This window comes from Aspergillus neoniger (assembly GCF_003184625.1).
Source record: "Aspergillus neoniger CBS 115656 unplaced genomic scaffold BO87scaffold_2, whole genome shotgun sequence".
Lineage (NCBI taxonomy): Eukaryota > Fungi > Ascomycota > Eurotiomycetes > Eurotiales > Aspergillaceae > Aspergillus > Aspergillus neoniger.
Window position 1 is genome coordinate 1,215,538 of NW_020291130.1, and position 13,454 is coordinate 1,228,991.

General features: G+C 46.1%; 3 protein-coding genes across 3 annotated transcripts; 2 read left to right on the top strand and 1 right to left on the bottom strand.

Moving 5' to 3' along the window:
* Positions 1 to 491: 491 nt before the first annotated feature.
* Positions 492 to 2,071, bottom strand: BO87DRAFT_349461 (O-methyltransferase; the record flags this gene model as incomplete). Its single annotated transcript, XM_025621027.1, has 5 exons — positions 492 to 921; positions 995 to 1,446; positions 1,509 to 1,632; positions 1,705 to 1,831; positions 1,889 to 2,071. The coding sequence occupies 5 exons, from the start codon at positions 2,069 to 2,071 to the stop codon at positions 611 to 613; spliced, it is 1,197 nt and encodes a 398-aa protein (XP_025484872.1). The 3' UTR covers positions 492 to 610.
* Positions 2,072 to 8,467: 6,396 nt separating this feature from the next.
* BO87DRAFT_421536 (uncharacterized protein) lies at positions 8,468 to 8,975 on the top strand (the record flags this gene model as incomplete). The annotated part of the gene is made up of 4 exons (XM_025627062.1): positions 8,468 to 8,599; positions 8,678 to 8,734; positions 8,792 to 8,845; positions 8,961 to 8,975. The coding sequence occupies 4 exons, from the start codon at positions 8,468 to 8,470 to the stop codon at positions 8,973 to 8,975; spliced, it is 258 nt and encodes an 85-aa protein (XP_025484873.1).
* Positions 8,976 to 11,138: 2,163 nt separating this feature from the next.
* BO87DRAFT_403283 (uncharacterized protein) lies at positions 11,139 to 11,953 on the top strand (the record flags this gene model as incomplete). Its single annotated transcript, XM_025625758.1, has 2 exons — positions 11,139 to 11,656; positions 11,725 to 11,953. 2 exons carry the CDS (start codon positions 11,139 to 11,141, stop codon positions 11,936 to 11,938), a joined length of 732 nt encoding a protein of 243 aa, XP_025484874.1. The 3' UTR covers positions 11,939 to 11,953.
* Positions 11,954 to 13,454: the final 1,501 nt, after the last annotated feature.

A 13,454-nucleotide genomic window follows, 5' to 3' on the forward strand; every position in this document is an offset into this window, starting at 1 on the left:
GTTTATATCAGCTTTTGTGTATAAGCATAACAGATTGTAAGAGATCTGTATACGAAAAATCTCTAAAATTTTCTATTCTACTAGGTTAGAGGCATTGAAAGAAAGAGATATGAATAGAAATTAGACTCCCTGAACTCCGACTTGGCATATGCTATTATATGTATTCTATCTTCTGGCAATGCAGGTTTAATTGTCTAGTCTTCTTCCTTGTCATCTCATCTTGAATAGGTATTGGAATCAAAACTACTACATTTTTATTATACTTATGGATGATTGGGACTCCTTTTAAAATATTTTCAGAACAGCGGGCTACCCACGAGGGTGAATCTCACGTGGGCGTCCCTCGGGGGTCCGTCTCGCTCCCCGACTGGCATTTTAACCCGTATCTCCCACGCTTGTCCTTTACTGGGATTAACAAGCAGGGATCATGGCCGTTAGACAGTCAAGGACCTATTCCAGCAGTTAACAAGTCTGTGGTATCCTCCGGTCCGCTTCCCTGCCCCCACCCCTTGCAGGTAGACTACACCGATCGAACAGCATCCTCGAATAGTCAAACTTATCTCTATAATCTAGCTTCTTGCGGGTGTCTAAATCTGTTCTATAATTGAAATCACTTCAATCTAGCCTCCACAACCCCGACAGGTACTCCAGGAGCACGCCACACCTTAACCAACTCCAAGCCCGAGATGTCCAAAAGATGAGCCCAATCCTTCGTCGACCGTTCGAGGCCACCAAAAGTCATCATCGTCTGATCCATCCAGGCATGGAACATCGATCCACCCACATCAGGCACAATATGCTCAGTGATCAGCACGCGAGACGTCTCCCTATCCATGGCTTCCGCCAAGTTAGATAAGATCTTCTGACTTTCGTCGTTGGGCCAGTTGTGGAGACAGCGTCGAATATAGTATGCCAAAGCTCCTAACATAGTATAGATCAATCAGTTTCAATTTCTTCAAGCATTTCGGAGTGGATTAGACACGTATATACGTACCCTTGACCGGCTGTGGTTTGAAAAAGTCATGTCCCATAGCCTCGATCCCGTACTTCTGGATTTCGTCACCGTTATCCTCTATTACACTCGCCTGGTCTTGAAGAATAAACCGGCCCTTGAGATCGGGCTCGGTCTCCTTGATTTGCCGAATGACATGGCCCCGACCACCCCCGATGTCAACCAAAGTGACCGTATCATCGCTTGCCAGGGGACCTAGTTCCTGAGTAAATGGATACAGGCCCGTTGTGACTAGCATTGAGTCCGCGGCCTTCATGGATTCGTTGAAGCGGCGGAAGTTGCTAGGATTTTCGTACAGATGCTCAAACGCGGTCTTGCCTTCGCAGTTGTGAACCAATGAATAAGGGTTGTTGCGAAGAGTTATCTCGTTCTTCCAGTTCTTTTGACGGAGGAATTCGCAGTTCCGCATCATACCGGGGACGAAATCGTGCATCCTGCAAAAAGTACTTTAGCTCTAAATTCATCGTTTGCTAAGTGGTATGACTTTTGAACACACATGGAGGTGTAGACTGCCCGCATTTGTGGCACAAGATAGATTTCCGAGAAGGGTGTGTGGGCGTACTGCTCCTCGCCAACTTCGCGGAAGGGACCAACTGGAGTGGCAGCGCGCATGTGTCGAACTATTTCAATCGCTTGTTAGTTTAAACGGATTCAACAATCATAGAAGTAGATATGCCATCTAGAACACCTACCAACCAATTCTTTATCCATCCCCGTCTTCTCCGATATCTCAGTAGCTGAGATACTCTTGCCTCCGGTAGGGATCGCTTCGAAAACACCAGCCTCTAGAAGTGTTCGTATAGCTCCTGTGTTGGCAGCCTAAGAAAATCCAAGAGTCATACACCTGTATCATTATAGAGCAGGATGATGACCTACATTTTCAAACTGCGCATAAAGCATATCTGCTGGACCACGTAAGGTCTGGATCAATTGCGTTGCGTTCATCAAGACATTGTATCGATCTTCATCTGAGAGGCTCTTCTGATATACGTTCGTAGTATATATGAGTTGTTCCAGACTCTGCTGGAGAGCCTCATCTCTGTGGACAATCGTTCCCATTTTGCACTATTGGGGATGCTGGAGGTGAGGTTGAAGACTGTAGGATACTAAGACAATTGAGAGGATCTGAGTGCTTACTTATAGCATAGGCTTTCGTGCAGGTCTTAGCCGAACAGCGACCAGCCCATCCTCTGATTGAATTTCGCATTACCCGAGTTCAGCGCAGTCATGGCACCCTTGCTGGGATGCGTGCGGCCGGTAGCACTGTCAGGCTGCGGAATTTGCTATATACAGAATCCATGTGGGTCAGTTTTATAGCTAATGAATGGGTCAGATGGCAAAAGTACTGCCGTACCCACCTACACACATAAACACACACACACACTCTCTCTCTGCCTATCTATGAGTCGCTCTGTGTGTATGGGCGAGTGAGACACACGGTCTTTTGCATCGCTATCATTTGATTCCGCTAAATCTATGTGGAAATTCCTCGTTATCTCAAGACGGTACGTAGTTACTAAAAGTTGTAATTCGCATGAAACTTGCAGGTGAAACAGTGTATTGTGAGTTGATCTACAAGGAAAGTTCTTCCCCGACGGCCGCTAACAATTGCCAGACTTATCAGAGGTAAATCTGGCCAATAAATTATAATGTGTCCCAGGGATGATGTCAGCTTCTAGTTGTAGCCGGTATTGAGACACATGTGCATGGGCTTGGGGGAAATGATCCGCTATTTCCATTGGGCTAGGGAGCTGCTGGGCTGTTCTAATCGTGTTGTCGACGAGTCAGACTCTTGCCATCTAATGATCCCTTGATGGAGGGAAGAAGTTTCACCATGCAAGTTTATCATTTCATCGGGATATTGCTCTATCGGGGATTCGTGGCGTACACTGGCAAACCCCCCTTGCAAGAAGTTGCGTGCTTGCCAAGTATTCCCTTGCAGCAGGATAGAGGCAGTGCCTGCGTGGACAAATCCCCTAGAACCAATCCTACAGCTATTGTATGCAGGAAAAACCAAGTCAACAGAGATCTCCATCGGAAAGGATGTTGTGTTTACCCATCCAAAGCACAGCCCGGTTGCGCAGTTTTCGTGGTGCGTGTCACTCTAGACTCCCTACATCATACTTCTGTTGGGAGTCCGGCACCAAGGGGCCGAAGAAGACTAAAATGCATTGATACGGCTCAGTCTTTTCTCCGTTGGATGGTTTTACTGAGTAAGTACTATTTGTTGTCGAAGGGTAGAACTCTTGGTACTCAGCGTACAATCAGGTACGAACAGTTAAACCATTCTATCAATCTATATCTTGGCACTAGAGATTGGTAGTGACTAGGGTTGAACCGGCAACTTGGCCCTTAAGTTGGGACTACTACCGATCAGCCTCACCATATAGTAAGAATTATTGATCATTCCTTATTGGGCCCCCTGGTTACTGTTAGCTGTCCCTAGAATGCTCCCATTTCTCCTAAGACCCCTCGAGACGTCATTCTAGCAACCTAACTTTGGCTAGCATCCGAGGCCGTCGCATTATACTCCACCATGTGGCTGTTGATCTTAATAGATCTAGTCCACTAGTGATCAAAAGACCCGAACGGAGAATTGAGCGGTCAGTTGCTTTACCTTTAAGCTATCTGAGCCACCTAAATCAAACTCCGAGGAGACTTTACAGTTATACCTCCAAAGGACCTAGAAAGTCAATTGGTCTATTTGAGTCAGCATTCCTATAGGCGCATAGATCGAGCCACGCAAGGGCTCGGCTCGGCGATGGTCAGTAGATCAGAACATGGTCTTAACAATGTAACTGATCCCTTAGCGTATTGTCTTATAGACCAGCTGTTCTGTATGGATATTGGCTATTCTCAGTTTAATTAGTATGTCTTAAAAATCCGATCTCATCTGGGATGATGCTGACGAGAACGGATGTCGAGAGCGGATACAGGGTACACACATCTGGAATTTGCATCTTGATCGGTTGACAGCATTTAAGAAGGTAAGTTGTTACTGCTTCAGGTGTTCTCATTTCTACCCTGACTACGGTCCAAAACAAGGATCAGAGTGAGTATAGCCTGTTTTAAAGCTACGGAAAGACCCAGCTTTGGGTATCAACATATTTTCCACGAAGCACTTGATGCACTGTGAAGGCACGAGACTGCGTGTCACAAAAGAGTCTATACAAATGTAAAATTGACTACGGATGCCATACAAGCTTCTTTAAAGGTATGTTCTTATGTTTCTTCAGTATATACCTACTACACTTAACTCCTGATTACCTGCCTATAGCTAGGGAAATAGCCAGCGCCTGTCCCGCAGGTCCTGCATCCCTACCCTCTCTCTCTACCTGTGACGAGTGTTCACACTTCCACCACCAGTGGTATAAGTTCCGTCCTGAGTGTGGGAGGCCCAGATGGGGCTGCCTCCAGACTTGTAAAGTACGATGTTACCATCGTCCTGCACGATACAGTAAACACTGTTGTCGCCAATGGGGTAGGCAGTCTCCGTTTGCCATACTATCTCTCCTTTGGTGGAACTTCACAAAGTAAATTCATATTAGCCCATGGGAACCTTTCTAACCAACCCTAGTGGACATAGGGCGGTCATGGACATTGGAGAAAGAATTAAAACTTACTATAGACAAAGATTGCCGTCTTCCTGCATTTTGAGTCCCTGGATATCCTGCCGTTGAACGGCTGTGTTTTGGAATATACAACTACCATCTTAGTAAATGGCGAGCTTTCCATCGCTCTGCACGCAGAATTCGGTCTTGCCGTTAGTGCTTTGCAGGCTGTGGCCGGGAATGAGCCATTGTCCGTTGCGGAGAGTGTTCGACATGTTGAGGGGTAGCGGGTAGGTTGATTGAATATTTTGTATAAAGAGGATGAATGGATGGAAAGAGAGGATGGTTATGGAGTGGTAGTTTCGTCCTGAAGTGGGTGCATGGGAGGTATTTATACCCCGAGTCCTGATCTCTCCTGGGCCTTGGAGCATACATTATTCTCACTGTACAGGAGTTCACCGCCACTAAATTCAGAGTTGTCCTTTTGGCGATGACGATTGATCATCACTTCCAGATTTCAACTCCAGAGTTCAGCTGCTGGAGCCCCCGAATGGGTCCAAGCACCGGCGTGGCGAAACTACTACAGAGTCATGTAGCGCCTTGTACGATCGGGGCACCCCACTGTGCAAAGTAGATCTTGTGTTGTTTGAGCGGCTAGGTGCTAAAATAGTAGTATTATACTAGTGCGCCACCACCCGAACGGTATGGTTAAGTATGTGCGGTAAATCGCCGACTCGGAATTTATTTCCTTCCAACCTTCGCCTACAAACGTTATTTACATAGTTTGTAGAGGTTGAAGCAATTGAAAAGGCAGTATCAAACGGATACTAGTGGCTCTATAGATCCGATGTTTCTGTATAAATTAGGAATACTGGCAGCCAAAAGCATCTTCTTGACTGAAAGAAATGCCGGTAGAAGGCTGCGGGATGTTGTAGGAAGTTAATTGTTGAGGCGCCGCTACCGAGAGCATGAAACGGAAAGATATTGGTTATACGTATCGCTATCAGGCGCTGCGGAGCGAGGCGCAGCTGGAAGAGGGGGAGCGGGGTCTCGTCCAATGCCCTCGCCTTCCGGCTATCTACGTAGTATTGGATTGTTTCGACCAATTTTCTGTATCAACTTGGTCAATCTAATGCCAGGGTTCATCAAAAGGTGCTTTAGATGAACGTCGTTCAGAGGTGCGTTCTGCGAGTTTGCGCAGGCAAAAGCAAGGTAAGAGAAAGCGTTATTAAGAACATCATTTGGGGTTCAGGTCGATCCCACGTGTGGCCCTTTTGCCTCGCTGGCCATATGCTGTCAAACAGCCAATTTTGTTGAGGAACTTTGGCTGTTCTTCCCTGACACCTAGCAAGTGGAGATATGAGCATCTTCCCATCCAGGAAAGTGTTCTCAAACCAAAGATGCGGAGTGGGGGTGTGTCCGATCGTGGAAAAGCAGTTCCGTTCGCGATCAGTAAGCGAATGGCCCCACGGGAATCAGCACAATATCATTCTCTTCACGCTATCTCAGCTCTATCAGGCTACCAGCCGCAGTGGGGGTCGCTTCGAGTCATGACTGGTTAAGAATACTAGACAGTTGTTAATACGTATTCATACTCCATGTATGACCATATAGACTCTGCAGCTAGCTATATTTGGACTATTATTTACCCCTATATCCAAATAGGAAGCTATCTGTCTGTTTCGAATATACAGGATCTACCTGGGCTTCTGCCTAAGTAGTCGCCTTGGTAGCTGAAGAATAGTAGCCTTGGTAGGCTCTTTGATAGAACACTTCATCAAATTGGCTGATCTTACACCAGCCATTCTCAAATAAACAGAACTGATTAGCCTGCATGGCCCTACGTAGGGTTCAAATAGGGCTGCCTTTGTCTACTAGATTGATGGATGCTACAACATTGGCTACCCTACAATCGAACACTTGTAAGATAGCCAAATAAAAACTCTAACCCCCTAATGCTGAGAAGCTTTGGTAGATGAAATTTTGTTCTGACTAAATACGTGACTTGGATATTGCGTGACAATTGTGAGACTTGCTCTTGAACATGACAAAAGGAAGAACTGCCTGTCTACTACTGTTGACTCTCCTATAAGGCATCTACCACTTATAGGAGATGCCTTCACTTATACCATTCTATATATGACTACCCGGGACCGAGAGATCAGTTGTTATGAAAGTACAAATTCGATGTCAATATATGATAGCGAATAGTAATGGATAAACAAGTTAGAGATAGGGTACAGTGCAAATCAATACTTAGAGAGCTGTTGACTCTATGTGTCTGGAAGGTCGCATCTCATGCAGGTTGTGGGCTGACAGATTTGCCGATCGATCTCTCACAAGGCACGATGAGCGTAACGACCGTCCGCTCCACATCATGAATGCAACATGTCATCGAAGTGGTGCGCGATGCTCACCACCCAAGCTCACTCGCATGCAATACTTCCCTTGTAGAAACTGCGCCCGCGGAGATTATATGGTTTCTTGCTTTCCGTTGTGCAGCTTGCTAATCTATTCCTTGGCAGTTTCCAGGGTCTACAACCACCTCAATAGCATGGAATTTAATGGGACGATGTGGTGATGTGATGATGGGACATCACGACCCTGTGCAGGACTTGGAGCACAGCATAGCCATAGTAGCCATAGTCATGCCATTTAGCCAGGATTATCTCTCTGGATGCACAGTGGCAAATTCTAGCCCTGGGCGGGATAGTTTTCAAGGCTGATCTAGGCACCTATGAAGCGGAATTGTAGTGAAACTAGGGGTTGGCTTGCATCATTGCTGTGCGAATCTTCCGGGCGATCATTGTTACTCGACCGTGCTGATTGCATGTCTAATTCCTATCTATATCTTACCCCCCTTAGCAGTGGAGGAGCATAAGCAGGTCATACCATGTTGGCGCACACGCCATGCGGCTATTCTTTCCCGCTGTGGTACAGATGGACACCCGGGCTTCAGGGCAAGGTTGTGTATCGCCAGATTCCAGCTGTGCAGGGTCTATCTGCATTGATATGACATCTGCGAATTGTGTGATCTGTAGCCATGCAAAAGTTCCATGATGCGCTGAAACCTTGCCCGACATGGAATAATGTGTCTCAGTTGGTGCTTGGCTTTACGACCCGAATGGTACTGAAACTGACGTTGGACTCAAGGCCGTTGGAATGACGGCATGGTCCCTGGGCTGATCTGTCCGATATAAGCTCGCATTACACAGTAGGTCTGAGACAGCTACACCAATTCTTCTTTTCGTATTGACGATTTGACGAGACATCATGATAGTCTATCTGAAAACCAGCTATCCACTCGTGGTGACGTTGGCGCTGTGTAACGTGCCGAAGTTAATCTAATTATAGTTAGTTCTACAATGATCCCCATCATTGTGGTAGCCGCCTCTAACGCGGTTTTTGTAACCTCAAATCGTGTCTGGCATTGAATAAGTGATGAAGCAGTTAGTTCAGACAGAAAGTAGAGCAGTCTGGATCCGATACGTGGGATGACGCACGTACACATGGCAAGGGAAGATGTAAGGCTTTCCGCCCAGAATCAGCGTTACGAGAAAAGAACCAACATACCTTCTCATCCGGGGTTCCCATGCATCTTGCATAACCTAACCATCGGTCATGTTGCTTCTCAGAACATGACATATCCATTGTCTTCGTGAAATGTAGGTCATCAGAGCTGCTTATTCGTCAGGTTTCTTATGCCTTCGTAAAGTCAGCATCTAGGTCGTATGCACGATATGCATGGGCTTTGGACGCCTAATCCTGCGCCAGGCATATAAAAGCCTCCTCCTCTCTGGCTTTGTGGAGGCTTCAATTCCGGGCTTCGAAGTGTCATCAGATTTATCAGTACCAATCGCCGACTCCTTCTAAAAATCTGACAACTAAGATTATCACCTTCAAAATGCAGTTCCTCCTCCTCCTCGTCGCTGCAACTTTGAGTCTCGGTGCAAGAACTCTGGCTTCCCCTGCACCGGTTTCTAACAGTATTGAGTCGCGGGCTTATCATTGGCATGGTTGTGGCGCCGGTATTGAGGTATGTCTTACATGTTTGCATCTACATTTATAATAGATGCAAAGCTAGACCGTAAGTTGTTACTGACTCTGCTTGAAGTGCCATTCTGCCAGTGACTGTTGGGCGTCCGAGGATTGCGTGCAGACTGCCCTCGGCGTAAGTATATTGTGCCAGTCTATATAGTTACTAAGGAAACTGACCTCGTATGTGCAGAGCACCACCAATATCCACTGTGGACAAGATAGTTACCCCACGGCTTGCTGGGCGGTAAGTAACAATTCCTTGGCCTTCTCCTTTTCCTTTTGTCCTCAAGTTTTCTTTCTATCCCCCTTCACTATAAGGTGTTGAGTATGGTGCTCGATGTTCTAACAGCCCTCTGTAGGATTGGACCGATTAGATGTTGGGCTTTGGACTTCTGGGTCGGGGTTGGTTTGCATCAACGGCGAGCTGCGCGACGGTCACAGTTGGGAAGGTTTTTTAGGTTGATTGAATTTCTCGGGGGATATGGTTATTGTGTACTTTACACACGTATTGCAGAAAGAATGATCAATGGCACATCCTAATCAATTGGACGCTTGAAGGCAGTTCCATAAGAGCAACAGGAGTCATAGGCATCTAATTACTAAAAGGCCATTAGCAAGATCAGAATTAATCCGGCAATTGTTGCAACTTCCACGTTTGTTTCTCTCTTCAATCAATAACATTTCCATTAATGGAGTCGGAACAGCCGGAGTGGATTGTGCATCGTTCATAATTCTGTTACGATTGTATGCAAATTCTCGTTAATGATGATCTGGTAAATACAGAGGAACTGTAACTTAGGTCAAGGATGCATTAGGCTAAGTTGGTTTTGTAACTGAGGAAGCACTTATTTCGTTTGTTGTATCGCTGAAGCAGCGTATGTGCAGCTTGAATCAATAAGGAAAAGAGAGGGTACACCGATGCTTGGTTTGGCTATGTATTCAACACAGAAACGTCTTTAATTTCGAGCTTACTGATTTTAGTCTGCAGGAAGATTAATGCGAGTCAAATGCTCTGATCCAAAACTGATCGCTTGGTTTACCTTGCACAGCAATCGTGAGACAATCACTAGAGCCCTCTTGCTAGTACAAATCCACCCAAAAGCCGATTATTTGACGTCCATCCAGAGGTTAGCGACACTTTAGTGCAAGAGCACTTTGCTAAATTGATGTCCTGCTTACAGCATTTAGGCAGATGCATATCGGGGTACATGGCTGAGTTATCAATGGGAAGCTCACTGTGGGCGAAAAGAGAACCTCATATCTAAATGCATCTCGGTGCTTTCCTAATGAGAAAACAGCCCATAACCGGCTCCATCTCAGCTACTCCGAGCTGTAAGCCCGATCCGCCATAGATGATAGAAATCTGGCCAAAATGGACATTGAATCTCGCAGCCTTTATATCCTTTGGAGCAATCATTGCTCCCTTTTACCTTTCATAAATTCATATTTCAAGCACAACGGTACTATTTCCGTTTGACAGTACAATATTCAGCTATGAAGAGCCGATGGTACCCGGACGCAAGATACTCTCGGAGTAATAACTCCGTGGTGGCGTACATTGGGCTGCTCTGTAACCAGTAAACAATTCATCTTGACGCGCACTAATTCCGAAGCAAAGTTACGCCGTGAAAATGTAGAACGTGAGCCTGTAAGCTTCTACATGTATGGTCGGTTTGGTTGACTATAATGTTTAGTGTATTGTTTCTTCTCTCCTTCCCTTTTACTTATTTCTTCCTGTGTTGTCCATTTCGATATAAACGGGTGGTAGGGTGCATAGGACGGAGCTTTCAAAGAGGGAGATAATAATTTGCTACCGGTTTTCAGAATAGATGTCGGCGCACTAACCGCTAGACCAAACACGATATATCGCGTCTAATCAGGCTAGTGACGGAGAGATTACTGTCCCAACAATAGACAAACTGATTTTGCTTATAGCAAGAGGAAATTGAGCTCTATGCTGTACTGAAAGGGAATACAAGGGTCACCTGGAGCTTAGAGCACGGTATGCTGCAATATGACTAACGCGGAACCCAAAACTGGCGAATGTGAACTTGACTATAGCCGGATGCCTGGCTTCCAGGTATTCAAGAAGCAGCAGCAGAGCACGCTTAGTTATTACTTGTGATGTGTCGGTCCAGACGGTCTATTGATAAAGAAAGCGAGCATCCAAATCTACGACCGGAGAAACTCAAGCATGACACTTTGAAATCGGACCAGCCAGTATGTCAGTCCGCTGAAACTCACGGCTTTCTGGAAGTTTGGCAACCCTAGTAATGTCTCTGTGAAATCCACTACTTGCAATCAAGCGCCATCAGAAAGGAATATCTTGCGCATAAGTCGGTTTTGTCATGTGTTTGATCACAGACAAAGGTGCAGCTCGCTGAATTCTCATTCTCCGTTTTTGCTTCTAATTTTATCCCATATTTCTTATGATGTAGATATAAAGCCCGTGAGACCTGTCCCGGAAACATAACCGCCCTATTCTTCTCGGTCACTCTTCAGCCTACCGTGTCGCTTGTCTATTCAGCCTTCGCACAATGGATGCCTTTGATCTTTCCGTTGCTCCCCCGGAATTCGCGTCCTGGGCCACAACACTCTATGCCTGCAATATATACACAAATTTCATATGGCTGTACGTGTATTACGGCATGATCTACCGATCCTACAAGGACAAGTCCTTTGCCATGCCACTCATCTCCCAGTGTCTCAACATTGCGTGGGAAATCGTTTTCGGCTTCTTGTTCTCCCAGGACCACTGGTTTATAACTCTTTCCTTCCAAGCCGCAGTCATATCCAACTGTGGCGTGATCTACGCAGCAATCAAATATGGCGCCCGAGAGTGGGACAGATCTCCTATGATACAACGCAACCTGCCCTGGATTTACATAGGTGGAACGCTATTTGCAATTGTAGGCCATATCTCTCTTACCAAAGAGCTCGGCATGGTGAGGGCTTGCTTTCAAGGCGCAATCGTATGTCAGGCTACCCTAAGTGTGGGATATGTCAGTCAGATTTTGGTGAGGGGGTCTACGCGTGGTTTCTCTCTTGATTTATGGTTCGTTTGCCTAATACCCGGTGGTCATGGACGTGATTTAGTAGGGGGCTAAAACTTGCTGTCCTTAGGTTCTTCCGATTTACGGGCTCTCTTGTAATGGTCCCGGAATTTTACATTCGTGTTAAGTACTGGCCGGACGCTTTCAGCTGGTTGGGTGAGCCTTTCATGCTCTGGTGCTGCTTCATTTATCTGGGCTTTGATCTGGCATACCCGGTGCTTTTCTGGTATATTCAGAGGCGTGAGAAGGAGGAGGCGTTGGCGAAAAGTATCAAGAGTCTGTAAAAAGTGCTGTGTCACCCATAGGTTGGGGGGAGGGTGGTGGAGGAGGGAGCTATAATCTAACAACTAGCACAAGCTCTGGGATGACCTTGAAGGAGGTCGCATTTTAGCCAATCCTTTTAGAGGAGATGTATGAGAGACCAGTGGGTTGGTGGGGGGGGTGAGCTGGTAAATCTTTTCTTCTGTTTTCTTTTCCATTAAGTCATTTGTCCAGTCTTGAATTTCATTGCTAATTAGCTGCCATAACTCACTTTGCTGCCTACAAACTGTAACAGATCGTACTAATTTATCCGCAATAACTGGCGGATATAACAAGAACTTTGACTGATACATATGAGTCTATGCAAGTCCTGGTAAATTATGGTAGATATATAATTCGAGACCTCGCATTACTATTTCAAACTAGGAGCAAGGATAGATCGACCACTTCCACTCCGTAGGTGTTTTAGTTGTGGGTTGTTAGATAAGTAGAGGGGGGGGGGGAAGTCTCTCTAGACAACTAATCGGTCCTGGGGCTATGTGGGTAGATACCGACTCGACCAGACTACTTGAAGGTGAGTGTTGTCCAGCCTCGGCCCACAAGGCTGTGTGCTGTGGATGTACGTATTAGTTGTCAGTGGGGGCCAAAGACAGACAGGAATCGACCAGACTAGACTAGACTAGACCAGTCGGACCCTTAACACCCAAGTACCCAATAATGTAGGGTATTACACAACGGAAGTCATCCATCTCCGAAAATGTGCCAACTAATCATTGATCTCAGGTCAGGTGCCAATATTCACTCACAATAATGTCAGTGACTGACTGACTGACTACTGCCCGGTCATCCTTGATGCCTGCTGAGCGGGTGTCTACTTTAGACTTTACGGGTCAGGAGATAGTAACTAACCTACTTAGTAGATAGATAGAGAATCTCCACTCAAAGAACTTGTGGCCGTTAGGGTTCCATGGGTACGCCAACGGTTAGACCCGTAGGTATTTCCCTGGGTGAGTAAAGTAGATAGTGAGCGGAATTCTCCGTATCGAGTGGAAATTAATTAGATATTAAACAAGGTAAGTATATCTATCGATAGTAAAGCAGGGGAACCTGAAGTTGGTGCAGGATGGTGGAGAGATTGATGACTGGCGTGGGTGGCGCTTTAGACGCCCAACCTCTCTTTCTCTCTCATTCACTCGCTCGCACAATGGAAGATGCCGTCTTTTGGACGGACTGCTACTAGAAGATACCATCAGCATCCATCCACTAACATACTTAAATGGTTCTGATGGGGTAGACCAATCTCACTCTTTACTTCCCATAGCTAGACCACCTACCTACACAATACATACTACAGTTTCAACACAGTTTCAATAGCCGCCCACCGCCATGTCAATTGTTCTATAAACAGAATGTTTAATTCGACTCCATAGTAGTAGCTTCAGCGCTTCTGCATGAAGAGGGAGGGGGGTCGAGCTTCGCGTAAATTCGAGGACTCTCTGCCTATGATCGAAGACACCAGTGGGAAGTACCTGAATTTCT